Raw genomic sequence first — 27,875 nt, 5'->3', positions numbered from 1 at the left:
AAAATTTATGTTTGATTGCTCAGAATTTATACTTTAATGAATTCATTTATGTATTTAATTAAATTTAATTTCGATATGTTCTGGAAATTTCCAATTCAATTTGAGAAGTATCATTTTTCATCGTCCAATGCGTGGAATGGAATAATTTCATACCAAAAAGTAGTGACTGTGACTTGTTTCTTGAAAATAATACAATATATTTTGTACTTAAAATTATATGTTACAATTATACATACTTTTATGATTTCCCGTAATATTATTACGAATTTTATTGTTTTCGAAAAATTTGATATTACGAAATTTTATCAAGCCGTATTCTAACTCGTAAAATACGTTAGTAAGCGACATTGATAAACGGTTATCTTTCGTTTAAAACAGGACTGTTATTAATTGAACTCCATTCAAATATATTGTTTATAAATGAAAATTGAAATAGATTAATTTACAAAACTTTAATTGAATAATATTTGTTTAAATTAACAATTTATCATTAATATGTATGAGTCTATACCTTCGCTCGGAGAGCACGTTTATTTATTGGATTTTTGTATGATGGGAAGAAGAAACGGAGAGAGCTTCTCATTGGATTTTAGCATTGAATAAAAAGAGAATTCAGATACGTTTGCATGTATTTGTTCTTACCATCAACATGTAAAGCTGCTACACACAGAAGAACATATAACCGTGACATTTATTTCCGAGGACACCTTTAAATAATTAGAAATAAAGACTATTTTGTAAAAACATCATATACTTATAAGTGTATTGAAAATATGATAATTGAATTAATTTTATAAGGTAACTGTGACTAGAGTATTTACTTATTTAATTTTAATTATATTGACTGCTTATTTATACTTATCGAACTTAATTTTTTTCTAGACCCTCGGGCTTATTTATTAGATTGACAAATCCTTAAGAGTCCATCGAGTTATTACATCAAGTGGGAGGATCCGGCGGCTGGACTTTCTCCTTGCTGAGAGGACTTCCCTCTGGACCACCGTCTCCGCTATTTCCGCTGTTGATCGCCACTGAGGTTAATGGGACCTGTGGGTGAAAATAATGTACTTTTAGACACAATTGGGACTCTATAACAATATCTCCGTAAAGGAAGACGGGGAGCTTGGTGTACGTGCGTACTTAAAGTTTTGCAAGCGCGTTGAAAATGTATTTTACGTAAGATAAGCCATACACGTTATAAGTACGAGTATTAGCAGGTATTTATTTTATCCCAAATAGGCTCTTATTAGGACTTTGGAATCCTCGATTTAAATTAGGTAAGTTTCATTACTAATTGTGGATTCTATCGAGAGGAACCAGCATGTGACTCCGTAGTTACTCTTGTTCCGACACTTAAGTTAAATTGTTTTTTTTTTTTTATGTCATGTATCTAGATGGCCTAGCAAATGGGCCACCTGATGTAGGCACTGTAAAAAATATTAATCATTCTTCATATTAGCATACGCCCAAAGTTGGACCAATTTTCCATAACCTTGGAAAAAAGGTGTTATGTGTCTTGTGCTTGTAGTAGCACTGGCTCTCTCACTCTTTAAATCGGAACACAATATTACTGAGTACTGCCAAACAGCAATATATATGATGAGTGGGCGCTACCTAGCCAGAAGGGCTTGCACGAAACCCTACCACCAAGTAATTAAATACAATTGAATTATTATTTATCCTGTGTGAAAATTATCAAGTTTTTAACATTAGATTCATTTTTTTACTCGGCAAAGTCATAACTTAATCTTAAGCAAATGTATTTATTAAATATATACAACTGTTAGCTTGAAAACATAAAAAGAAAAAAAAATGTTTTTTTTTCCGGCTAGAAAAGTAGAAATTTTCGGATTTTCTCTGCAATAATATTCAATATGCATAGTTTAAAAGATCCGAGCGTACAGACGAAAGAAAGAAAGATAAAGTCAAAGATCGTATAACAAAGCAGCGACTTTATTTTATATCATGGAGAGATGCGATCCAGGTCCCGGGATTTCCAACTAGTATAACATATTTACACGCTTAAACCGCTGAAGAGATTAAGATGAATTCTGTCGTGGAGATGGCTTAAGTCCCGGAGAGAGACATTTTTAATTCAGCCCTCGGTAGAAAAAAATTGAGCTGACGATTTGTGTGCTATAGGTAAAGTTATATAAATTAAGCGCGAGTAAAGCCGCAGGTTCAGCTAGTTCTCCATAAAACTATAAAATATCGTTATCATATAATTTCACAAATTCTACTAAAATACCGTTAAAGATATCTAACAGCTAGAAAGTTACTTCTTGTTTTAAATACTATATCATATTTCTACCTAAGTACCCGCGTTCATTCATTACGTGACTCGCATTCAGAATGAATTACCAAAGACAATGGTTATCTCACAGTGTGTTTCTTCCCCTGTCATATCATTCACAACGTAAGTACAATTATCAGGTAGTTTATTAAGTTATTCAAGTATTGTTTGATAATATTCGCTGATGAATTTAATCTTGATATTCTATGATATATTTCTGTTTTGGGTAAGGAATATTAATGAATTGGCATCAATTATTTCCATTGGGAACCAAAATGTTATCCATTATATCCATTGGATTATTTTCCTTCAAACCGGAATGCAATGATCGGAATAGTTACTGTTTGGCGATGATTTAATTAAATGGTTTTTTTTATGTATTATAAAGATTTGAGGTAGGTCTTGTTAAATATTAACATTATTCAAATCAAATATCAAATTATATTTACGGGTTCTTAAAACCAGTTTCGTATCTTATATATACATATAACTATTAGTAAAAAGAAAGACAATGGAGGTTTGAGAAAAATGAGTTCCCGTCAAGATTTCCAACGGTTTCGAAGTCAAGAAAAATTTTAAACATTAATCAGACAGCTCATTCCTTTAGTCGTTATAATAATTTTGAAAAACGAATTAATTAATTTTGTTCTGTTTCGCACCAGTTAAAATAGAGTTCACCCCTTGTTCTTTTTTTAAATAATATTAGGTATAAATTATATTGCGTTACAATAAATATATCAAGCTAAGCCAACTATCTTCCTGTGGAGTACTTATACAAATTACTGCAAATTGGCGAATTTCTTGTACATGCGTTTATCCTTGTACATGCGTTTATACGTTGTATACTAAAACCTATTTAGGTATAAGTTTTGAGTATATAAGTTCAGTAGATTTTTCAGTTGGAGAACAAAAAAGCCTTTCCTTTGTTTTATAGATTTGATAGAGAATTTTTTAATATCGAAAACTGCTGACTCTAATTTATAAACATACAAACAAGGTTCCGCTTTTTTTTATATATTTTAGTCTTCAGTGACGATACCGTCTTATCTTATAAATATAAACATATACCGATACTCGATAGTCCAGAGCTGAGTTTTTAAGGCTTCATATTCCGATTTATTGGGGTCAAACCTTCGATTAGGTCAATATAACGTTGTGATTATCCTGTCACTAAATTATCTGCGACAGAACTTTCTCTAGTCGGAACAGATTGCCTAGATGGCATACCGTTTCAACCAAAGGACTAGAATTATGGAATAGAGAGTGTACCTATGTTTGATAATATAATTGAGGTATAGGAGATTTTGTAGTATTTCCTATGCAGTTGGTTAGTTGAGATTCCATTGATATTAGTCGCCATGACCGAAAGCGTTCAAGAGGACATCAATATTCGACAATATCGACATCTATGAGAAAATTAATTAAAGCTCGCCTGGACGTCCGAGCGTCATTATATGATAAATGTGCAAACACGTTTCACAGTTACAATATTAGTAATAACATATATATTACTAGCAGAACCTGCGGCTTCGCCCGCGTAAATTCAGTTCACTTTTAGGATACTGTACTCAGCACATCTTGATATGGATGAATGTGACGAATAGTATTAATTATTCAAAGTCAAAGTCAAATTCAAAAATCTTTATTCAATATAGATGTGTTTACACTTGCTTATTGATAGTCAAAAATCTACCACCGGTTCGGAATTTAACACCTCGGAACTGAGAAGAACCGGCGATAGCAACTCAGCGGGATATATTTTTTTTGTTTTTTTCCATTTTGCATGTACAATAATAATTATATTTTAGATATTTGAAACAGCCTGGGGGCGATCATTTCATTCCCAACCTAATTTTTATGTCATAGGTAGAGCAAACGGGCAAATCTGCCACTAGATGCCAATCACCGCCCATAGACATTGGCGCCGTAAAAATAACCTTGTCTTTCATTGCCAATGACCCTTGGAATGTATATGATGAATATGATGTTATGCATCTTATTCCTGCAGTTACATTGGCTCACTCCTCAGACGGGAACACAACAGTACTAAGTATTGTTGTTGGTGGTAGAATATATGATGAGTGGGTGGTAGCAGGCTTGCACAACGTCTTACCACCAAGTAAGAACTAAACTAAACTTTTTTTTGTTTTTATGCCCTCTTAATAAAAACATATAAAATATACAATCATGATTAATCGTCATGAATATTCTTATAACAAAGATAATACTTATTTGTTAGATACGTAGCAAATTTAGGTCACAACATTGAAAAATATACGCCATAAACAACTCTCCACGTCGTTAAACTCGACAGTTCCACTGCAAATTGTAAGAACAAAAGTTAGAGCGAGCAACATTTCAACGCATGTTTATGCAAGCGAATACAACCACACCTCGTAACTTTAACGCGCAAGTTAAATTAATAATCCCAGTTATTCAAGAATAAAGTTTTTAAGGCTATTTGTGACGAGATTTTTTTGCAGTGCCAATTGTTTAAGTTAATTTAATTGGAAATATTTAATAAATTGATTTCGTAACACAATCACACACAATCAAGTAGTTTTTCTTTCATGAAGCAACGGACTGGCGTATTTTTTTGTGTTTAAAACCGGAAAGTAATTGATCATTGAACTAAGTTGTAAACCTGAAATTGCACATTATATATAATAAAAAGACAAAAATCATCAAAAGTGACGACCGTGGTCGAGTTCGTGGTCGAGTGGTGTGTAAACCGGTTTTCATGGCTACGCCACTCCGAGGTCCTGGGTTTGATTCCCGGCCAAGCCGATGTAGAAAAAGTTCATTAGTTTTCTATGTTATCTTGGGTCTGGGTGTTTGTGGTACCGTCGTTACTTCTGATTTTCTATAACACAAGTGCTTTAGCTACTTCCATTGGGATCAGAGTAATGTATGTGATGTTGTCCAATATTTAATATATAATATTTTTTTATATTTTTTAAAATGATAAAGATGCTTATGTATTTACCATCGATACTGCTGTGCAAATGTTAGCGTCAGACGGCCGCGGCGGTGAAAATGCAGCATCAAAGCGTAGATCCAATTGAAACAAAAACACGGCAGCTCCTAGTGTAGTTATTGACACAGCTAACTGCGCTGCCGCCACTCCGATACAAGTTCTGCTACTGCATCTATATGACAAAATACAAGACATGTTTCTATTGGTGTATAAAATTAAAGTCTGTTAATATAGGAACAGAATGTATGTAATAAATGTGCCTTAGGTAGTATTTTTGTAAGTAATTTATATTTATTCTTACCCAAAATTCATCAATGACCTGATGCAGAAAGCAAGCATTGCTACATGAGCAGTGATCGCAATAGTCCACAATAACGTCAGCGGGATAGCAGCACACGGCGAAGGTCCTAAGGCTCTCCAAGGAGTTCCCCAATTTCTTGTAGTTCTCGATTTAGCAGACACCCAACCGCCAAATCCCCGGCTGTAGTACACAGACGTCGCTGTAAACGTCTTTAAAATGTAAGTATTAAAGGTTAAATTAACAATGTGATTAAATAGAAAAAATTATTACAGATAAAGCTGACCCAAAACCTCAAATATAAGAGTTTTGGAACAGACTCACGATATTATTTGGATTATCTTCACAAACACATACGATAAATTCAAAAATTCGTGGTTGGTTAATGGTTTACCATTTAATGATAATAGTTATATGTCTTAGGACTGGCCCTTTGGATTATTCTTAGGTTATCTCATTTATTAAAACGTCATAATGTATCGTGTTCTGGTAAGAAGGGAGTAAGTGCAATTACAGGTGCGGATGTCATAACATCATTAATCATATTATGGTTGACAGTGCAATGTCAGATGGAGGAACAGCTTATCAGTTAATGCATTTTATACTTGATATTATTCAAATAACCGAATATTTCGGGTTCCAACCCAGGCAAACACTACTGAGAATTTATATTCTTAATTTGTGTTTATAATAATTTATTTCGTACAATTAATGTTGTGCACGTGTGATGAAATTCTGTCACATGGGTATTCAATAATTCACATTGGAGCAGTGTAGTGGATAAATATGAAGCATTTTCCCAGTAGCATATTCACAGGCTAGACTGAGGCTTTTAATATTTTTATACATTTAAATTGAAGTGAGTAAACGTCGCAAGTGCATAGCTATTTTTATTAATAAAGGAATATGCTGTGTGTATATAGTAATGCAGATGATGAATGCTCTAATCTCTCTAAATACGGTTGAATATTTATAAGACATTTATTGGGAATATAATTACCAGCTGCAAGAACAGTGACGGCTCCAGCTGGTACACCAAGTCCTAGTTCAGGTTTCTGTCGTTCTTCCAACCACCCAACTGCTCCAACAACAAGGCCACCGATACCGCAAACTATCTGGACATTTTTTAAAATTTTATAGATAACTTTATTAACTAAATTTAACTTAACTTAATTTGAATTAGTCATTGGACACAGGATTTTAAAATTATATAAACAACAATTGTGAATGTAATTAAGTAAAAAAAATACCACTTTTAGATAAAGTCGACATCATAGATGTTCAAGTTTATATACAGAAAGACAAAATAAACATTCACGTGGAAGCGATTACTCGAACAGCGAGGGGCAGTCAAGCTTCCTGAGTAATGGTAGTCGGCCCGGCCCCGAGTATCCATATGGACAGTTATAGATTTATATTAGCAATGTAAGGTTATTTTTACTTTTTTACAAATTGTGAGTAATAAAATTAAATATTCACTTATTTACGTGTACCAACATACATGATGATTGAATCAAATAACATTGAAATATCTACTTCAAAGAGTCGGAGTAATCTCACATTAAAAGTGTAGAACCTATATTTTCTTTTTGTAGAGCAGTTTTAAAAGCAATTAAGTTTGGAGTTCCATTTGAAGTTATTTTATAGAGCTCTTAGTAAAGGAAAATTTATATAGCTAATGAGTTTCCGGATGGACGAGACCTGATCCGTACGAAGGTAAAAGTTTAAAGAACGTTTCAAAATCAGAAGTATTATGGATGGCAAGATAACTTACGAAAGAAGAAAAGTCGATTTTTATATTTTACAGAGGAGCGTCTTGCAGAGAGTTAAAGTAGTTACGAAAAATTTGTGACGGTTTTCTTAATGTAAGTGAAATAAAATTTGATAAGATCAAATCTTACGAACTAGTTGGGTTACACTTTGTGAAATTATTATCTGCCTTAATAAGATGCAAAACATGACGATATGTGAATGAATTTAAAATATAGTGGCTCGGTTATATATTTCAGGTCAAACTACTTTTAATTAAAATGATCTTTTTATCTTTGAAAATGTAAAGTTTCTTTAGGAATGGTTAGGACACTATTCTTTCCTAATGAAATATAACGGAATTAATTCGCAGCAACAACGCGTTTTACATTTTTAATTTAACAAGACTGGAAGTTGATTATTTTTGGAATTGAAATGTTAAAGGAATTAAGACCTTAATGTAAAATAAAAGGAGTTGAAACTACAGAGATAGTAAAGAAACTACAAATAACAAACAATTCAGATTTTCTCTTGTAATTTTTCTCAAAGCAAGATAATCTTAGTTGGGCGAGGCAGCTCTAGTTTAAAATATGTTCAAATTATATGTTATATGCCAAATTATATATCTAGTTTAAATGAATTTAAATAATTACCTGTAGTACTCTAACTCGTAATGCAATAGCGAAGGGATATATCCGCAAACCAGCCGGTAGATGAGCATCTTGGTCGTCGCCCTTTGAAACGCCACTGACAGCGCTGCACACTGACTGTTTTCGCGACCACATCGCTTTCGTGTTTATTACTAAACAAATTTTAATGTAGTTAGTTTACGTTTCATGGCGCTTTGTCTAGGTGTTACTTAGTCAATTAAAATACTAAAAATATAAATGAACCTAAAATAGATCCTTGTGGAACACCTATTTATAGTACAGACCCAGAAGACTTAATTTCAGTAATAATAATAGTGAAAATTAGTTGAAACATTTGAATTCTTCTTTTATACGATGCTGTACCCCTGTTTTGGTTTGTAAGTATATAGGATATAAAGAGTTTATATGTCAATACGTCAGGCTTGTTAAAATATTCTATTCTAAATATGGTTGTAAGATAAGTTATGGCATAGTAGATGTTCATAAATGGAATAATAATAACAGTATTATTTTTATTTCATTTTTCTGATATGATTTTATCTTTATACAAAGCCCCTTTCAGAAGGTTAACATAACAATGTTAATAAAATCGATCTTTATCGTTGTTATCAATGAACATTGATAGCGTATTAAGCTCCCTTTGACGTGAGATAAAACTATTCCTGGGATAAAACATTATGTATATCGGAATTTAGTTATAAACAAAACAAACTAGTATAAAGACAAATGATTGTTTAAGGCACGAGTTTCTCTTGTGATAGTTTGAACACGTGCCTTGACATGCATGGTCGTTAATGCTTGTGTGAGAAGATTGAATTATATGACGTTTAGTTATGCCATTATGGCGTAACGTGAAACGAAATAAATCCTCGGCTCTGAATGAAATCTTGGACGTGACCGGAATCGGTCAAAAGGACATCAGTCTTGATTAACTTAAAAGTTTCACCTTTAAAGACGCGATTCCGTAAACTTTTGAGCCAATGCTCTCAACGCTTATTTTCTTTTTACGTTCGTTGTTCGATATTTAATTTTTATAAAAACTATACTCAATTTTTCTTTTCTCATTTCAATAAAAGCAAAAGCGTAATTTCATACAGCCAGCATATCAAACATAAACATAAAATAACTTATCTGCATAAATTAAAACCTAATCTCATTTACATAATCTATCGTATAATAAACATAATATTATGTTATAGGCTTTACTATAATCACATTCGAATTTCAATGAATAGAGCAAAATCATTCAATAACGAAGGACTCTTTCCATTAGGACCAATTAAAACCAACATCCATATAACGATCGGGATGCAATTTAATGTAAAATTCATTAATTAACTTTACTCAATTATTGACTGATTTATATCTAATTATTTTCATTAAACGGCACATTACATTACCAGTAAAATGACTATGAATACGTAATATCGATAGCAACAGTTAGTGCATTTGTGATTGAGGTTATGTTTGTTATTGGAATTGCATTTATGTTTTTTTTTTATTTATTTAAATGTGGAAGCAAAACATTCTATTATTGGTTTCTAGTTAGCTGGAATTGTTCCTACGAGTACGTGCGGTATTAAGAAGAATGACATGATAAAATAATCGGACGTGCGGTATTAAGAAGAATGAAATGGTAAAATAATCGGACATAATAAATCTGTTAATAACCAGTGTTTATTTGTTTTTGTAAATCAGATGAAAAAAATAGATTATAAATTATACTTCTTTTTTTAAATACATTTTCGAAGTAGCATTTTTGACTTATTTTGAAAAAATCTAAAAAACGTGGTAACTCAAAAATGGCTCACATATGCACTATGCATATGGGGGTTAAAATTTTCGCGAATAGGCACCCCTATCACCTCCTAACGAAATTCGTCGAATTACCAATAACCCTGTATATACACATATATACATTATTATGTTTACATGTATATATACAATATAGAATATATTATAGAATATAGAAATAAGTTCGTAGAAATAAACAATAATTTATGATATATTTATTTTGGAATCTTTGTATCTCGGATTGTAGGACAATACATACACATCTACTAGCCCTTGCCGTCTACATACAGTCGTTAAGGAGGAGTTCAGTGTCATAAACACGTGCTGAAGAAATATATGGATACGGACTAGCTGTCCGTTTCGACTTCGTGCGGTTGAAATGAGAATTTTATTTAATTGATCGATACCGGGTTCAATCTTAACTATCCTGGGACTCAGTTAAGAAGACAGAAAAATCAGCGATGACACTTAAAGAAGATTTATAATATGTCATTTAAAGATTAGTAGTATCTGTTTTAAATCATTAATTTTTGATTACTTATTATATATTTGAAATTGGGTATACATATTTAATTTAATTATTTTATCAAATATATCCTTATATAAAATATCATGTAAAAAATTTAATATACTTTTATATAAGTACAAATATATTGTTTATCAACCTAAAAAAGAATTCACAATATTATTTAAGCACACGAACTTTACGACTTTATTAGAATAGATAATATCAAAAATGTTTCAATTAGTACATTTTGCGGGTAGTTATTAAAATGATGTTCAAGTAACGTTGAATACATGTATAACCCATATCAAAGAAAGTTTACTCAATACACAACCATAATACTCGTATTATAGCCATTAAATTATTTTCCGTAATAATGTCTGAACAAAATTGGCTAACAGCGATCCCATTATTGGGCTGCTATAACAAATATTTGTTATACATATTAATTAAAACGTAACTAACAGCCTGTAATAGTCGTTTATGTGACCCCATGAGATAACTTCGAGTCTATTTCGCTGGCATGTGTGACCGGATACACGTGTGGCAGTAATCTCCGACAGATGCAGGTTTCCCCACGGTGATGGCCTTCTATGTGTTATAGGTAGGCGGACAGGCAAATCGGCTATCTGATGGTAAGTGGTCAACATTGCCTATATATATTGGGATGGTAAGAAATATTAACCATTCCTTAAATCACACAAGTGCTACTAACCTTGGGAGCTAAGATGTTATATTTCTTGTGACTCCACCATCTACCACCCACCACCCACATGGGCAAATCACCAAGTGAATTTTTGCCTCTGCTACTGAACATGAGATTAGTTATTTTAAATACAAAATATCACAAGTAAACTCAGTGAAAGCACTCAACCAACTCAAGTTTTTAGTCATATCACATACAGTAAACTACTAGGGATTTCTGATTTTTACATGGAATAATATAAGATTTTTGAAAAAATATAGTTATGAAATAAATATGCCATCAAAAAGATTGTTCTCTGGCATTGTACTTACAACGCTGGCACTATTAACTCTTTGAATAACAATATAAATATTTTCATTGTATATTATTTAAATAATTTCTGTAAAATATTGTAATTAATTAATTATAATAAGTTTAATAAAGTACGTCCATTATAATATGAGATTTTTATTAGTTGACTAATTGTTAACGCTTCAAATTTATTTTTCCCGTAAATCTCGTTTTTTTTTACTTTTAACTGATTTAGGCTGTTTCAATATGGCAGATTCTCATTCCACACGAGCAAATTTTCTCACGATATTTTCCTTCACCGCCGAACACGAGAAGAATTATAAACACAAATTAAGTACATGAAAATTCAGTGATGCTTGCCTGGGTTCGCACCATCTCGAATCGTTTCTTTTCATTATTGAAAATTGTATTTAAATAATTTTGTGCAGGTCTACGATAGACCCGATCGAAATCTATCCACAAATATAGATGGTTTAAAAATAATGATTTTTTAATCGATCACCACATATATATCCACAAAATTCGTATAATCGAGATATTAAATCCATGAAGATCTAATGACATGACAGTTCAACGGGCGGCCATGTTTGATGTTTACGTGTGCTTGCAGAAAAAGTGTTCCAAATAATAATTTCGTGCAGAGGTACGGTAGTTAGTATATTTATATTTGTTTAGTCTTATTTATTTTATAGGAGCGAAGTCGGGTTTTCATCTAGTTGTGCATATTTTTAAGACATTTTTTTTCTCTACTTTTAAAGTATTACAAATAATATTTAATAAGTAGGTAAGTACATTTCATCGTTATAAGAATATTTCATTTGATAGAAAGTACAATGATTAACCAAATGGAGCTTAAATTAAATTTACCGGCGACATAATCTCATTATTACTTCATTGAATTGGAAATGAGCTTAACGACATCATCAATTTGGCGTATTATAAGTATTGTATCAAGAGTAAGCGATACGAAATTTTAAAATATTTAAATACATTTTATAACAGTACTCTTTGTCTTAAATATATATAGTGTGACTTTTGATGTGAAACGTCTGTTAAAGGTGATATCAGACGGTTCTTTTGAGTGAACGTTTCATTTTTCTTTCATTCCATGTTCACACGACTTATCTGGAAGGTAAAAAAGAACATTCATCCGTAGTTTCTTTCAATATGGCGTCAAATGAAGTCGTGTCTCTTGGAATAAGTTTAATTTGTAATCATTTGATCAAGGAGCTAAAAAAAAAGATTAAGAAAAATTCGTTCGAGACAAAATGGCCAAATCCGAGCGAACGTTCACTCTGTGTTCAGACTGTTCCTTTTTCGTTAATTCGGAGTGGGAATGAAAAATGCCGAATTAACCGATCCAACGTCGTTGGATCAGTTCACTAATAAATTCATTCGGCACTTTTGTTTCACTTTGTGTTTAGACGTGTCACTTTGAGTGAAAGATGCAAAATGAAACACGAAAATGAACAAAAAATGAACCGTCTGATTCCACCTTAAGGTTAAAACTGACTCGTATACCGTGACGCTAAACGTCGCGTCGGGTTCTTCACCGCCGTTCTCTACCCCTTGTGGTTGCTCGTGTGCTATATATTTCGTTGTTTTTGTTGTTTCGTTTCGTTTATTTATGTTGTACTTTATATTATTAATTGATTGTAGGCTCAAACTCATGCAAGTACTACTCAGTGTTCATGTGCTTGATTTATGTTTATAATTAATTTTGTGCTCGGCGGTGAAGGAAAGCATCACGTGGTGGAATGATCAACACAATCTTCACAAAGGAAGAGGAGGCCTTAGCTAGCAGGTCTGGCCCAGCAGTGGAGCATTTACAGCCTGTTACGTTAGGTTAAATGAAAAAAATATTATTTTAATTTTATTAACGTAATCTATGTTCCGATTTATAAAATGCTTTTCTTAAAATAAAATTCATTTGATAAGACTTGAGAACCTTCAAGAAAAGAGCGTACTCCTTCCTTAAAGGCCGGCAACGCATCTGCAAGCCCCCCGGTGTTGCAGATGTCCATGGGCGGTGGTAGTCACTTTCCATCAGGTGAGCCTCCTGCTCGTTTGCCACAGATAAAAATACTAATTTAATCATATCATAAACGGGCGTCGCGTGATGACTAAATTTTTAAACGAAATTCTTTTACAGTAGAATGGCAGAAATTGTCACATTAAGAAAAAGGGTAATGCCTCCTCCAGGCCACCTCTCTTTCCTTTTTTTCTGTGTCTTTCCATGATCGACGTTTTTATAAAATTTTGTTTTAATTCACATGGGATTTTTCAAACAATTTATATCTTGTCATAGTACCTATTTATAATATTGCAAAAAACTTTCGCTTCAAAAATATTTTTGGACTAAAATATTAGTAATCCTGCGTCAAGCTATGTTCCCAAGCGACAGAACGACTTATATCTAATAATATTTCGACATTTCTAGGTTTCACGTAATAATATTAAAAGGTAACTTTTTTATTTTTTGGTTTTTTGTGTTTGATATGGGATTTTTATACTCCCTAGAAACTTAAGGCGGTCATAAGCTACATAATATGTTAATATGTTTTATATATTTTGAGAAAATGCTCAATATGGTGACGATGGTTAGACTCATCAGATTTTACCGGTTCCTATATGAAGGATGAGAGTCTACTTATTATATTTTATAGATACTTACACTGGACAAAAGTAATTGTCTCAAAGTCATTATAAATAAAAAAAAAACATTGTGAGGAAACCTGCACGTGCAATTCGGTCACGTATGTATCCACCAACCCGCATTGAGTCAGCGTGGTGGAACTAGCCCGGCAATAGGAAATTGACAGGCTACAATACTTTGCTCATTTATCTTCATCAAAATGAATAACGTATTAATTTTAAAAGTTTTACGTAGATAAACATTGTCATTATAACTAAACAATTCGAACTAGTAGTTTTAGAAATATAACTACATAAATAGTAGCGTGAAAGTACATGCAGGCAGGTAGTTTAACTACAGGCACAAGGGACATTACATCCTAGCTCCCAAGGTTGGTGGCGCATTGGTGATGTAATTGTTAATATTTCTTACAGCGCTAATGTCTATAGACGGTAGTGACCATTTACCATCAGGTGGCTCAATGTCCAACTACGAATCTTAAAATACAAAAAAGGTATGTAATTTTATCTTTATAACCAAGTTAGCTAATATGCCGACTAGTCAACATGAACAAAAACGTTTATTTTATTTTGGTTGTGACATTATTTACTTTTTGTTCGTGTAAGTTGTCCATTTGACACACTTGCCTTTAATCTAAGCGAAGCGTGGTGACCTGTGTTCATTTTCTTTTCATTTTGTTTTTATACTAATTTGTAGCTGAAGAAGCTCAGTGGTTTAGAAATATAGAGTTGTTAGAAGTTTAGAGGTATTTTTTGCATTGCATTAACAGCCTGTAAATTGCATGCAGGTTTCCTCATGATGTTTTCCTTCACCGCCAAGCACAAAATGAATTATAAACACAAATTAAACTCATGAAAATTCAATGGTGCTTGCCTGGGTTTGAACCCGCAATCATAGGTTAAGATGCACGCGTTATAACCACTGGGCCATCTCGGCTCACTCACTCTTAGAGGTTTAGAGTATTTAATTTTATCTGAAAGACACGAGTTGAAATTGAAGCAAGAATCTCTTAATATTTTCAGATATTCGAATCTAGTGAACTAGAACATCGTATGAAAAGTATAAATATATATATACATATATAAAATGTATACATGAATGCTTGTTTATTTATTTATTAGCGATTTAATGTAACTAACATTATTCTAACCGGATTTAAAGATGGGAAACTGTCCTGGGGCTTCCACAAGAATGGGGACCACGTGATCGAGACGAGTTATCAATTTTAATATAATATCCAAACATCAAGATATAGTTAAATTATAATAATATTATTAATGACTGTTAAGAGTTACTGCTACAAACAGTTAACATATTATTGACAAAGCTGGCTGACATAAATGAATTTATTCAATTTAATTTATAAAATAATAATTAATGCTTCCGCTCCTTTAAATCCAGCTCTGCTTTCGACAAATGTAGACTTAAGACCAATTCGATCAACATTAAAATTTAAATCGTGAAAAATATTTGTGTTTGATGTCACTATATTTCCTATTAATTAAATTGCAGTTATTATTTTCCTCTCTATCTTAAGACGCATAAAACCTAACGAACATAATGTAAAATTAAACAATGTTTGAAATATTCAAGATTATCTCAGTACTCTCATACACCGTTCAAGTTTAAATTACATCGTTGGCTTGGCAACAATCTAATTAGGTATGGATCATCAAGATTCTACCGAACTGTGAAATAATAATTTGAACTGGCATACTAATTAACTGCTCAAAATGTTCCCTGATTAATTATATGAAAATCATTTAAAGTTCTATGATAAGTAGTTCGTTATATTATTGAGGTTATCAGTTATTTATTATTTTAATTGAATACAATCTTATCAGAATAGTTACTATAAATGATTACCTAAGTGGGATGGGAATCAATCAGGGTTAAATTTAAATTTTGAATGTTAGTGTAACGTTTTGCGTGAACGTTTCTGACGCAAAAAGTTCTCTTTTTTTAGGTATTTTGACATTTTTTTTTTACGGCACGTCATGTTTTTTTGCTATTGTTTCCAGGGATATATATTTATTCGTTGATAATTAATTTTAAGAGTGGCAACTGCTAGATGAAAACTATTTCATAAATCAAAAAGCTACTAAGAAATATTATCGTAAGTAGATATTTTAAATACCTAATCAGACAACAGTAAAGTCAGGGCAAGAAAAATGGTGAAGAGGGTAACGAACAGCGACTACCAAGGATTTTAAGATTTTAGACTTAAAAATGGTTGTCCGTAAGTGAGATGAAGTACGATTTAGACTAGCTTTGGAATCCATAATCTCACTAAGATTAATAACACCCCTTAAAGGAAGATAATTTTCAAACATTAATAAAGAGATCAGAAAACCAAAAAGGTGATTAATATTGTTATCCTGAAATTTCCATTGAGATATTGTCTGGAAATAAAAATACGAAGGTAACTCCTAAATTCAATCAATTTAATATAAAGACGAACATACAAAACCAATACACAACATAACTGTGTGTCAGACTAAAAAAATATCTTTACCGATAAAAATGAAATATATTCGATCAAAGTCACGTGTCAAAAATCAGATAAATTCAATTTGCAATGTTAAGGAGAACATACATCGTGAATCCAAAGGAAAGTTTCGGCTAACTAGACAACTTTTGATTGAAGTTTTCTTTTGTCTGTGCCACATAATTAGCGTTGGTATCACTTTTCTAAGAATTCTCAAGTTGGCTATTTTGTTTTAATATTATTTCTTGTTTTTATATGAAATTGATTTATAGTCACCAGTTTTGAATTAGAGCCTATACGTTTGGTAATAAACTAACTTAGCCAAGTAGATTTAAATAGAGTTTTAGTCGTAATTACAAATGATTTAGTGACTTATAATTCATACAGGCGGCGAAGAAAACTTTGTAATGAGGCTTGCATGTGTTAGATAAAATTTAATCAGCCGCTATGGAGGAGTATTTCTCTTCTCTGCGTCTCCTCAGGGAAAGGAGGAGGCTATATGCAACCAGTGGTACATTTATGGACTGTTACTATTCACTGTGTTCATAGTTTTATGAAACCCTATCTTGGTTTAATTAATATCATAAAATATTTTCGGCTGATACATATACGTTTTTGCCAGAATAATAGGCATCGCACGCTTCATTCGCTTAATTCATATAGAGAACAGTTTGATTGTTGCAGATTAATAAAATATCAGGATGATATAATTACAGACAGGAAAATTACCTCTTATTATATTAAAGAGCAATCAAAAATTCTTTGAACGGAAGACAATAAGGCGTAAGGAAATAAGCCAATTATTGGTACTTCCAAGTTCGTTTGCAGAAATGGGAATATTCTATTTACTCAATATTCATGAAAATTTGGGTAAACGATGTAGATAACGAATCTACCAATGAAATAAGTAAAATTTAATATTGGATTGCTGATCACAAAATATTGCTGATTTTTAAAATAGCCTCCTCGTATTATGTTTCAAAGGAAAGTCTCGAATATTATCAAAAATATGAGGTAAGTTTACATAAAATGAAAAAGATTTTTTTCTTTCTTCTAGAGGTTGTGTGACTTTTGATAATATGAATTATTCCTTTCATAGACACTTTCCGATTTCCAACGAATTTACTAATCGGCTATTTAGATTAAATACTGACCGTCCTAACTTCGAATCGGTGAAATAAGACTACTTTTTTATATAAATCTATTATATCCTGGTACCCAATGGCATCACAACTTCTACGCCGCAGCCTGGTTCAATTTAAATGATCCAGGATATATACCTATAAAAGCAAAACATGTAATCAAAATCGGTCGAGATATTAAGAAGAAGTTCAATGGCATAGACACGTACAGAATAATTTTATATACATAAATATATAACTGTTCCATTATTGAGGAGTACAATGGATCCTTTTTCTTCATAGAACAATCGGGATATGACGTAAAGTCGGTTAACCTTTCCGAATAGGCTTTCCTCTAATGACAAGTTAAAAGGTCACGTAGCCCGAGAGCCTGGGATGAGAATCTTACTAAGTAGTCTGGAGCTTGGAAGTAGTAAGTGTGTTCACTTCCGTGCCTTGGAAAGCACGCAAAGCCAGATCATGCGCCTGAACTCTTTCCGGTCGGCGGAATTACTGTTCTATCGGATTATGAGTCATATAATATAATATATATTTAATATGTTCTGCGTCGTCGCTAAGATTATGCTAAGAGGCTGAAATTAGTCAAGACATAAATAAAACTTTTAACCCATCGGGAAATTTTTGAAGACAAACATTTTTCAAATTTGGGGTGTCACTTTATTATGAGACGGATTTAGACCCATGATTGTTAAACTAAAACCGATTTCGGTCACAAAAAATAAACATGAAAACTGGGTCACGAAATTGTCCCTGTAACTTTATATTTATGTAAATTTATTTAAAAATGTTAATTTATTCGAATAGTTTTTCGTTACAGACCTGTGAAGTTTTATCCGTCGTGGACGATGAAATCCTGAAATGATTTTTCGCCTTGTGAATATGAATCTGACCATATCTTTTAATATTTATCGTTCTTTATTTTTCTTTTTATATAGAGTATATACTAATATCTTTCACTTAAAAAAAATACATTATTTATATATTGCTTTTTTTAACGCCAGTAATATGGCTAGGCTGTTAATTGAAAGGCTAATTTTATTAAACTAGTTGACTGACACACTGACACACATTATCAAAAGTCACAAATTTTAAGTACGAAAAAAATTTCGAAAGAACGTCGAACACGTAGTATGTATATTTGTCATTTTTTTGCACATATCTTATAAACCCAGACAATAATGAAATCAGACCTTAAGATTAGATATAAATTAAAAACAATTGTTAAAATTTTGGTATCATTAACAGTACTTGTACTTTCAGTGAAATTCGTTAATAAATATACAATATAGTTTATATAATTAACAGCGGTAATAATTGAATCGCACGCCGTCACGCTGAGCTGTCCATAACAAGGCACGTCACGCTGACAATAATACTTGTTAGCGTGACATTTGACGAAAACTTCATTGTATCGAATGTTCTACTATTATTGAAATAAATAGTTTGATATATTCAATTTAAAAATGTTTGACTATGTATTTAACATAATTTATAATGACAAAATCTTAAATACAACACAATGAGCCGTGAAGCCATGAAGTGAAGATTCACTTTTTATTACCACTGGGCTTGTTACAAATACAAAAAATAAGCACATGAATTCAGTGGTAGATTGTCCTGGGTTTGAATTTTCAATCATCGTACAGATGTACGGGACAATCTACCACTGAATTCATGTGCTTATTTTTTGTATTTATAATTTATCATTGCTCGGTTGTGAACGAAAACATCGTAAGGAGGAGAATCTGCCACGTGTAAACACCTACTCGCATTGGCATAGCGTGGTAGAGTAAGCTCAAAACTTTTTACTTACAAGTGCCTTTGCATAATATTGGGACGTTACGCTATTAACGCTATTACTTTACTTTTAAAATAAATATTTGTATATATACACATATGTATATTATTACTTTAAAGTAATAATAATCCCGTATGTATTCAATAATGTATTTTTCGAAGAAAATGTTTTTGGAACTTTTCCGAAAATGCCTATAGTCCTTATGAGATATTTATTAAGATTACCAACACCACATATATATTTAGTTAAGAGTTGACATATTTTCGATAACTTGCCATTTAGTTTTTGGAATAACTAAATGGCAAGTTATCGAATCGATATCGTTAACGAATAGATAAAACTATAATAAGAGTACCTTAGAAATCTTACATTAGTAGGCTATGTGTATGTGGAATAATTGACTAAATATGAAATAGTCAATACAGCACGAAAAACGCAAGTAATTGATTTGGGCGCTGTCATGCTGCGTCGTTCATTTCCGGACAAGTCACTCTGTTTCATTATCACTTTTCGGTCGTTAAGCGTGACGTTTAACACGTTCGTTATTTTGTAACACGTTGACAGCGTATGATTGTTTTTATTATGTTAATTGATTTTTATGACTATGTCCAACAATATTATTCTTATATTTGACTGATATAAAATTTATTTTTTAAGTTTCTTACTTAATGATACACCAATTAAAAATATATATAAGATGGAAAAAACTTTATTAGATTTTTTTTACTATTGCACGGAGATACTCTTTTAAGCCGTCGAGGCACTTCTTCGCCACCACTCTCGTTCCTACTTTTTTAACTTCATTGCTATAATAATAATAAAAACAAATATTCATATTATTAACGAAACTCTATGTTCGTTTTTGATTTACTTTAATTAGACATTTTTCAATATCGTTCAATTACTTTGCATCAAATTGACGCCAATTTTTTTTTATTAAATCGTAAATTAAATATTTATAAAATAGTACATATAAATACATATTATAATATACGCGATGTTTTCATTTCCATTTCATATATGTAACCTTTCGAGAAAATTTCGTACAAGAGAACTTTTTCATCAAAGTTCAAAGTTCGAGTCTCTTCGTGTCTAATATTTCCTACTGAGTTTCGTTCTTAAATATTTCAGTAGCTTAAGCTTACAAGTACGTTAAGCTTTGGAACTCAACGTTCGTCACGAACGATACAATAAAATAAATAATAACTTAAAGTAAAATATACTAACATATTTAATGTATAAAGCCTTGAATAAATATATTGTTACTAACAATTAAACCTAACTAAACAAGTTAAATTTTTAGTACAGTTCAGTTACTTCTTTCTTCTGGTAATTGTTATAGAAATAATAATTTGATGGATATACATTTATATATATTGTGCTAACGTGACATGAGTTTAAACTTCTCCGTGGCTAGACCGCATCTTGACCGATGATTTCGGGTTCAAACCCAGGAAACCTGCACGTGTCTAATTTCAACGAAATTCTGCCACATGTGTATTTCAGCAACCCGCATTGGAGCAGCGTGGTGGAATATGTTCCAAACCTTCTCAAAGGGAGAGGAGGTCTTAGCCCAGCAGTGGGAAATTTACCGGCTGCTAATGTAATGTAATGTAAATGTAATACTTAAGTCATCTGAATAATAACAAGACATTCATCCATTTGAATTATTAGACTTACTAATTGTTAAAAAGTTATTAAGTATTTACAATCAAATGGTTATTTTAACATAAATCTTGGTTAGTGCACAGAAATCCAAATTAGGATTATATTACCCGCATAGTTGCTTTTTTATATAAGCTATATTACTATACGTAGGATAATATAATTTTATTAAATATAGACCTTTAATTGCTTACCAATACCAATACCAAGCGGGCTATTAATTATTAATTTCTTACATTGATTTTTTTTATTTTGTATTGCATCTATATTGTGACTAAGACATTTAACCAAATCCTAAATTAATTTGTGTACTTAATGTCATTATATTTAAATTTTCATACGTGACTTACTAGTATGTAAGATTTAAGGTAGATTTTAAAAAGTTACTATCTCTCAAAAGTTAAATTGGTTTTCAAGGTTAGGGAGAAGAGAACAAGGTATAGTTCAAATCTTCAACTCGAAACAATGTTAGAAGGTTCAATAAATTCTTTTTTTATCACTTACAGAAGGCCTTGTTTATACTGCCAAACTGTTTATCTAGAATTTTGTGTCTTTTATCCGTGTAACAACATTGCCTTACACATTCCTTCGACTAGAATAAATCGTACATTATAGAAATAATATCCCATATACAGGATTGATGTTAAGTGGTAGACTGATTAACGAGTAGGAGGTTTCTAAGCCTGTATTTTTTTTTTATGATACCGGTAGGCGGACGAGCAAATGGGCCACCTGATTGTAAGTGGTCACCACCGCCCATAGACAATGGCGTTGTAAGAAATATTAACCATTCCTTACTTTACCAATGCGCCACCGACATTTCGAAACTAATATGTTACGTCCCTTGTGCCTGTAGTTATACTGGCTCACTCACCCTTCAAACCGGAACAACAATACTGAGTACTGCTGTTTAGCGGTAGCGCTAAACATAGAGTCAAAAAGTCATAAATATATGTCACATTTAATATTAAAAACGCATACTTTTTTAATGATTTTGAGCGAATTAGCCACGCCTTAATTCGTGTTGAAAATACACGTGGCAGAATTTAATTGAAACTATATACACGCAAGTTTCCTACGGACGTTTCACAGCCAAGCACTAGACGAACTACGATTATAAATACAAATTAAGCACACTACTTGGGTTTGAACCCGTAATCAGCGGTTAAGATGCACACGCTCTAACCACTGAGCAACCTTGACTATCTACTGAAAATAACTCCAAAACTTGTCCTCGAAAGGAGACGAGGCATTAGCCCATCGGTGGGACATTTACACATTGTGAATTATTAACAACTAGCTGAACCTGTGGTTATAACTTTATCTGTAGCACAAAATCTATCACCCCCAATTTTACCCCCTCGAGGATTGAATCAAAAAAGTAGCCTATGTCTTCCCCCGGGGCTCAAATTATGACCATACAAAATTTCATCAAAATCAGTTCAGCAGTTACTTTTGCATTTATAATACTAGTATAGATTTAGACACTAAACGAACTAAGTCAGTATCGAAAGCTAATTGTTTACGAGTAATGAAATTTAAATATAACAAAGTATAATTTAAAATTAAACCAACCTATTTTTATTCAAGAAACATAACAGGATGTTTCGAGACGTGGATAATATATTTCTCATTTGACTGCAAAATGAAATGTAATCATCGTTTACGTATTTATTTAGATACGATCGAATCGCGATCTAATATTTGTGGACTTCGGATATGAAAGTTTTTGATTGATTTTAACCATGAAACCCATTCATTCAGAATAAAAATTACTTTATGTTGGCCAATGGATGCAATTTATGAATTATATTGACCAATGAAAAAATGCGCATGTTGAGACAAAAATATTAGAGGAGCTGAAGTCACGCAAGATTTGTATCTTAGACAGAAACGGATGATGTTATTTAGGAACTTAACTAGTTACATAAAACCATACATACAATATCTATATCCCAAAAGATAACTCACTAAAGATAATGATTATTTCATTAAAATTCTCACAAAATAAATAAGAAGCGAGATGCTTAAGATATTTTCCAGCTTATAATCAATTATTATTATTGTACTAGTTGTCGCCCGCGGCATTCTCTGTTTAACCATCGGGTGTTATGCATAATAAGTCTATGTTCTTGCTTGGAGTTCAACCTTGCTTCATATCAATGTCCATCAAAATCGGTTTAGTGGGTTGACCGTGATAGAGCAAAAGACAAACTGAGAGACAGAGTTACGTTTATCATATTAGTATAGATGATAAATAAATAAATATTGGACAACCTCACAAACATTACTCTGATCCCAAGTAGTTAAGCACTTGTGTTATGGAAAATCAGAAGTAACGACGGTATCACAAACACTGAGACCCTTTTTTTACATCGACTCATCCGGGAATCGAACCCGGGACCCCGTAGTGGCTTACCCATGAAAACTGATGTACAAGCTACTCGACCACGGAGATCGTCAGAATAAATAGAATAACATAATTGAATCTATAAGTATATAAGTATATCTGTGGTTAAAAGAAATCTCAGGATAAAATTATTGTTTAATCCGTATTTGGGTCGGGCTAAAACCAATTTTAGTTACAGTAGTACAGACGGATAAACAACTTTGACGTTGATTTGACAGGACGTTGGTCGAAATCTTGAATAATTTATGATATTCGTGAAAGCATTTCGAATATCGTCGAAACTTTTATCGGAACTTTGGTTCATAACGTCTTGATTACCAATATTGGTGGCGCATTGGTGATTAAAGGAATGGTTAATATTTCTTATTCCGCCAATGTCAATGAGCAGTGGTTATCATCAGCCCATTTTCCCGTCTACGGGTTTAACCAATCAAGAACTGTTTACAGAGAATGGACAAAATTTATCATACTATAATATGTAAATGTTAGGTTTGTTTATATTTACTTCGTCTTCGATTGGAATAGGCTTTAACTTATAATATTATTGTTATGATACTTTAAAAACATTACAAAACAATTTAAACATTGGTTTAAGAGGCAGTCAAATATGTTTCATCATCATCTCAGCTAGAAATCGTCCACTGTTGGACAAAGATTTGCACAAAAGCTGGTCTTGCTACTCGCATCCAGTTGCTTCCCAAATTGTCAGTCCACCTTGTCCCACGCTGCGTTCAGTGGTCGACTCGAGAACTTGTCTTCCCCAACGGTCGTAGGTTCTACGACCTATGTGCTCCGCCCACTGCCACTTCAGTTCGGTTATACTTCGGGTTATGTTTACAAACGGATATTGTTAACCAAAATATTTAGTTTGCTGATATTATTACATCGCTGTAGAAGGGTCTTTCGTACAATAAGCAGTGTTTATCTGGGATGAAATATTAAATAATACAGCGTTCAAGTATTTCATGTATTTGTTTGCATGGTAACTACTTAACAAAATATATTTTTTTTATAATTGATGAATCTAGGCAAGCTCAATCGATTTTACAAGTGCTTAAGTTTTATTTATAATTCGTATCATGTTTGGCATGGAATAATAAGATAACATTCTACCAATGATCAGCCTGATGAAAGAAGCGCCAAGCCTTCCATTTAGGTTTTTTTACGGCATCGCTTGGCGGACGAAATATTAAAGGCTTTTGCAGTTTAAAGGGCTGTCGTTTATTTGCTATTATTTGTGTGTGTAGTGCCTATTATAATACCAACTGTGTAATAATATTTCTATAATGTAATAAAAAGGAAGTCTCTAAGGACATCCTTTCAACAATGTCTATTTCTAAGGAGTCACATAAGAAAAGATAAAAATCCGAATTTATTTACGTCATAGTTTTTGGAATTTACCCCAGAGTAATCATTGTATAGTCTAAGGCGGATAATCATTACTTACTAATTTTAACTTATGAGTTTTTTGTACTTCTCGGTAGAATATACATACCGTACCGGTAGCTTTATTTATTTTTAATATAGTGATGTAAAATGACAATTTTATTTAATTTTTAATTCAAATATGCCTTTAAAATCTTAATTTTACAAGGCTATATTAAATCTCTATGAAAAATTATGCAAACCATCTTTAAATCATCGGATTACAAAATCAGAAGTTATTCTTTTCCGTTAATTAAATTACATTTTTATGTTAATAAAATACTAATAAATTCTTATATCCTGCCTGATATATTGGTTGACACCAACAAATGCTTTATTCCATATTTATTCATATGTTTTTAATATAAGCAGCTGTGAATACCTTACCCTTGGAACTTCGTGGAGTTAAATTGATATCTTGATATCAATTTAACCCTCCCTTATCGATTTCCTAATACCCTATTATTAATGTTGACCGCCTCGTGGGTCTACTGATTATATATATTATATAGCTATAAGGCTGTAGATCCTGACGTATTTGGTACAAACCTCAGGTTGGGGCTTTTAAAAGTAATAGGGTTTTTCTGTCGATAAATCCCCCGTGCTTAAAAACGAACGTAAATCCGTTGGTCCTGTGTCTGAACGTTTACCGGTCTTGTCATTTTACTATACTATACACACACTTGTGTAGGATGGTAAAATCTCTACTCTATCTCTTAATATAATATGTCCAATTTGTAGATAGGCTAGTCTTGCTTGAGATTGGTCACCGTAGCCCAATTCGGTCAGGACGAGATAATCATTATTAATATTAGTTTTAGATTAAAACCCATTTATAAACTTACAAGCATCGAGTGACATTTATACTATCACGGGGGGTTGAATTGATAAATCAAATGATATTAATATCTTTGACGTCATAATAATAACACTAATAAAAATGTTAATTCTTTACAGTTTACACAGCATATTCGATTTATAAGAAAGATAAATGAAATTAATAATTATTACAAAGTGCACGCGTGTTAGTGAGGCGAGTGTGATGTTGGTGTATGTATGTGTGTGTAACACTGAATGTAATATTATCAATTTTTTCCTTTGTACATTTATCACATTTTATTAGAAAATATATGTGTTTTTTTTTTAAATTACTAACCCAACTCATCATCCTCCTGCCCTTATCCCAATTTTACTTGGAGTCGGCGCAGCATGTCTTCTTCTTCCATACTTCTCTGTCAGACGTCATCTCACAAGTAACATTCTTTCTAACCATATCGTCTTTCACACAATCCATCCATCGTTTCTTGGGTCGTCCCCTACCTCTATATCCATCCACATCCATACTCAAAACCTTTCTCACAACATGGTCCTCATTCCTCCGCATAACATGCCCATACCAAGACAGCCGGTTTCCAGATAGCTTCTCGGTTACCGGTGCCACTTTCAAACTTAACTACTACTAACCCAACTACTGTCAGCAAAATATTAAATAGACGCAGAATTACTAATTTTCATATTGTGGTTTTGATTTTACATGACATTGTGGTTTTGGTCACTAATTAATTTATTTGCGTAACGTCCAATTAATTATATATTTAAAATTTATGGGAACTTGGTATTAATCGGTAACATACGTTTCGTTTTGCTTACCGATAGTAGTAGTAGGTTCAGAAGAATTAATATTATTATTTAAATGTTGAAAAAGAATATAAATCACTACTGAGTATCTTGTCGGTTTTTCTAAGTAGATTCAATGTAGATTCTACTTAGAAAAACTTACCTAACCTAACCGGTGGTAGCTTCACTTAATATAGTTTGTAAAATGGCTATTCAAAAGCGCTTGTAAAAGCCTACTTGAATATTTTTTTTTAATAAATGAAGGCGTCTAATACTATTGATTTCAAAAAAAGGCAATTAGTGAATTTTACTTTGAATTGATTGAATATAGTAAACAGAAATTAAGGGCTTAAGCCATTATCGTCGATGGTCAATGGTCGCTCGTGGCAAATATTTACGTCATTTAAACATAGGTTTTATTTATTTGTTTAACTGCTAATGGCTTTACTTGTGTTCGTAGGGCAAAGAGTAATTATATACGAAACTTCAGACCGTTATTAAATGTATTATTTATGTTAAAGACCGATATGAAAAAAGGTTTTAGTTGTTTTTTATTGACACGACGTGACAATAGCACTTGGTAAAAATCGATGAAAACTTCGTACAAATTTAGAATCTGGATTTGACGCAACAAATGAAGGAGAATGAGGTAAAATAATATTTATGCTAAAACTTTTTTAGTTAGGTGGACTGTCAAATGGACGACTAGATGGTGATACTCCATTGACATCAGTACCTACTGTAATAAATAAAAATTATTCCTCATATTACTAATTCACGACTAAAGTTGGGAACTAATATGTTATGTGCTTGTATGCCCAAATGGGCACAAAATAATACTATGTTTTGCTGTTTGGTGCTAGAATATATGATGAGTAAGTGGTACTTATCCAGATGGGCTTGCACAAAGCTCTACCACCGAATAAAATTCATTATCTATAAAAATAATTTCCAATATTTATCTAACGAGATAAGATGAAATTTAACCGTTTTCAATATGAATAATAAAGTTTTATACAATTTACTATAATTCACATATAATTCATTAAAAACACACACAAACTTAAAAATAAATAAATAAACGTAATTTTAATGAAACTGGCTAAATATTCCACATATTATGTACAAACAGATTATTTATATCTTGTTAAATACTTCAACTTACGAAAGAAGCATTGATTATTAAGACTAATATCATAATTGCGAAAATCAAAAATCAAAAAAGAGACAAAATTGTTCAAAATGAGACCCCATTTCAAATTAAGAACTTACCGGGCATTGAAAGTTTTATCCGGACAAATCACATTACACTAAACACACACAATATGACCGTATTTTAATATAATAATATAAATCTTTTTATTATTATTTACATCGCAAAGTTCGGTAGTCGGCGAGATTATAACGTGCG

General features: G+C 32.1%; 1 protein-coding gene across 2 annotated transcripts; it reads right to left on the bottom strand.

The window, feature by feature from the left end:
* Positions 1-47: 47 nt before the first annotated feature.
* LOC125067330 lies at positions 48-27,875 on the bottom strand. 2 transcript variants are annotated; one of them, XM_047675870.1, is made up of 7 exons: positions 27,737-27,875; positions 7,971-8,119; positions 6,569-6,683; positions 5,572-5,770; positions 5,280-5,442; positions 939-1,047; positions 49-707 (listed from the first exon to the last, which is right to left on the bottom strand). In XM_047675870.1, exons 1-6 carry the CDS (start codon positions 27,741-27,743, stop codon positions 940-942), a joined length of 741 nt encoding a protein of 246 aa, XP_047531826.1. In that variant the 5' UTR covers positions 27,744-27,875; the 3' UTR covers positions 49-707; position 939. The 2 variants fall into 2 exon arrangements, with proteins under 2 accessions (XP_047531825.1, XP_047531826.1); XM_047675869.1 differs by having other exon boundaries at positions 48-1,047.

Source organism: Vanessa atalanta, chromosome 11, assembly GCF_905147765.1.
Source record: "Vanessa atalanta chromosome 11, ilVanAtal1.2, whole genome shotgun sequence".
Lineage (NCBI taxonomy): Eukaryota > Metazoa > Arthropoda > Insecta > Lepidoptera > Nymphalidae > Vanessa > Vanessa atalanta.
Note: the sequence above shows the minus strand (reverse complement) of the source record. Positions and strands in the feature narration are given on the sequence as shown.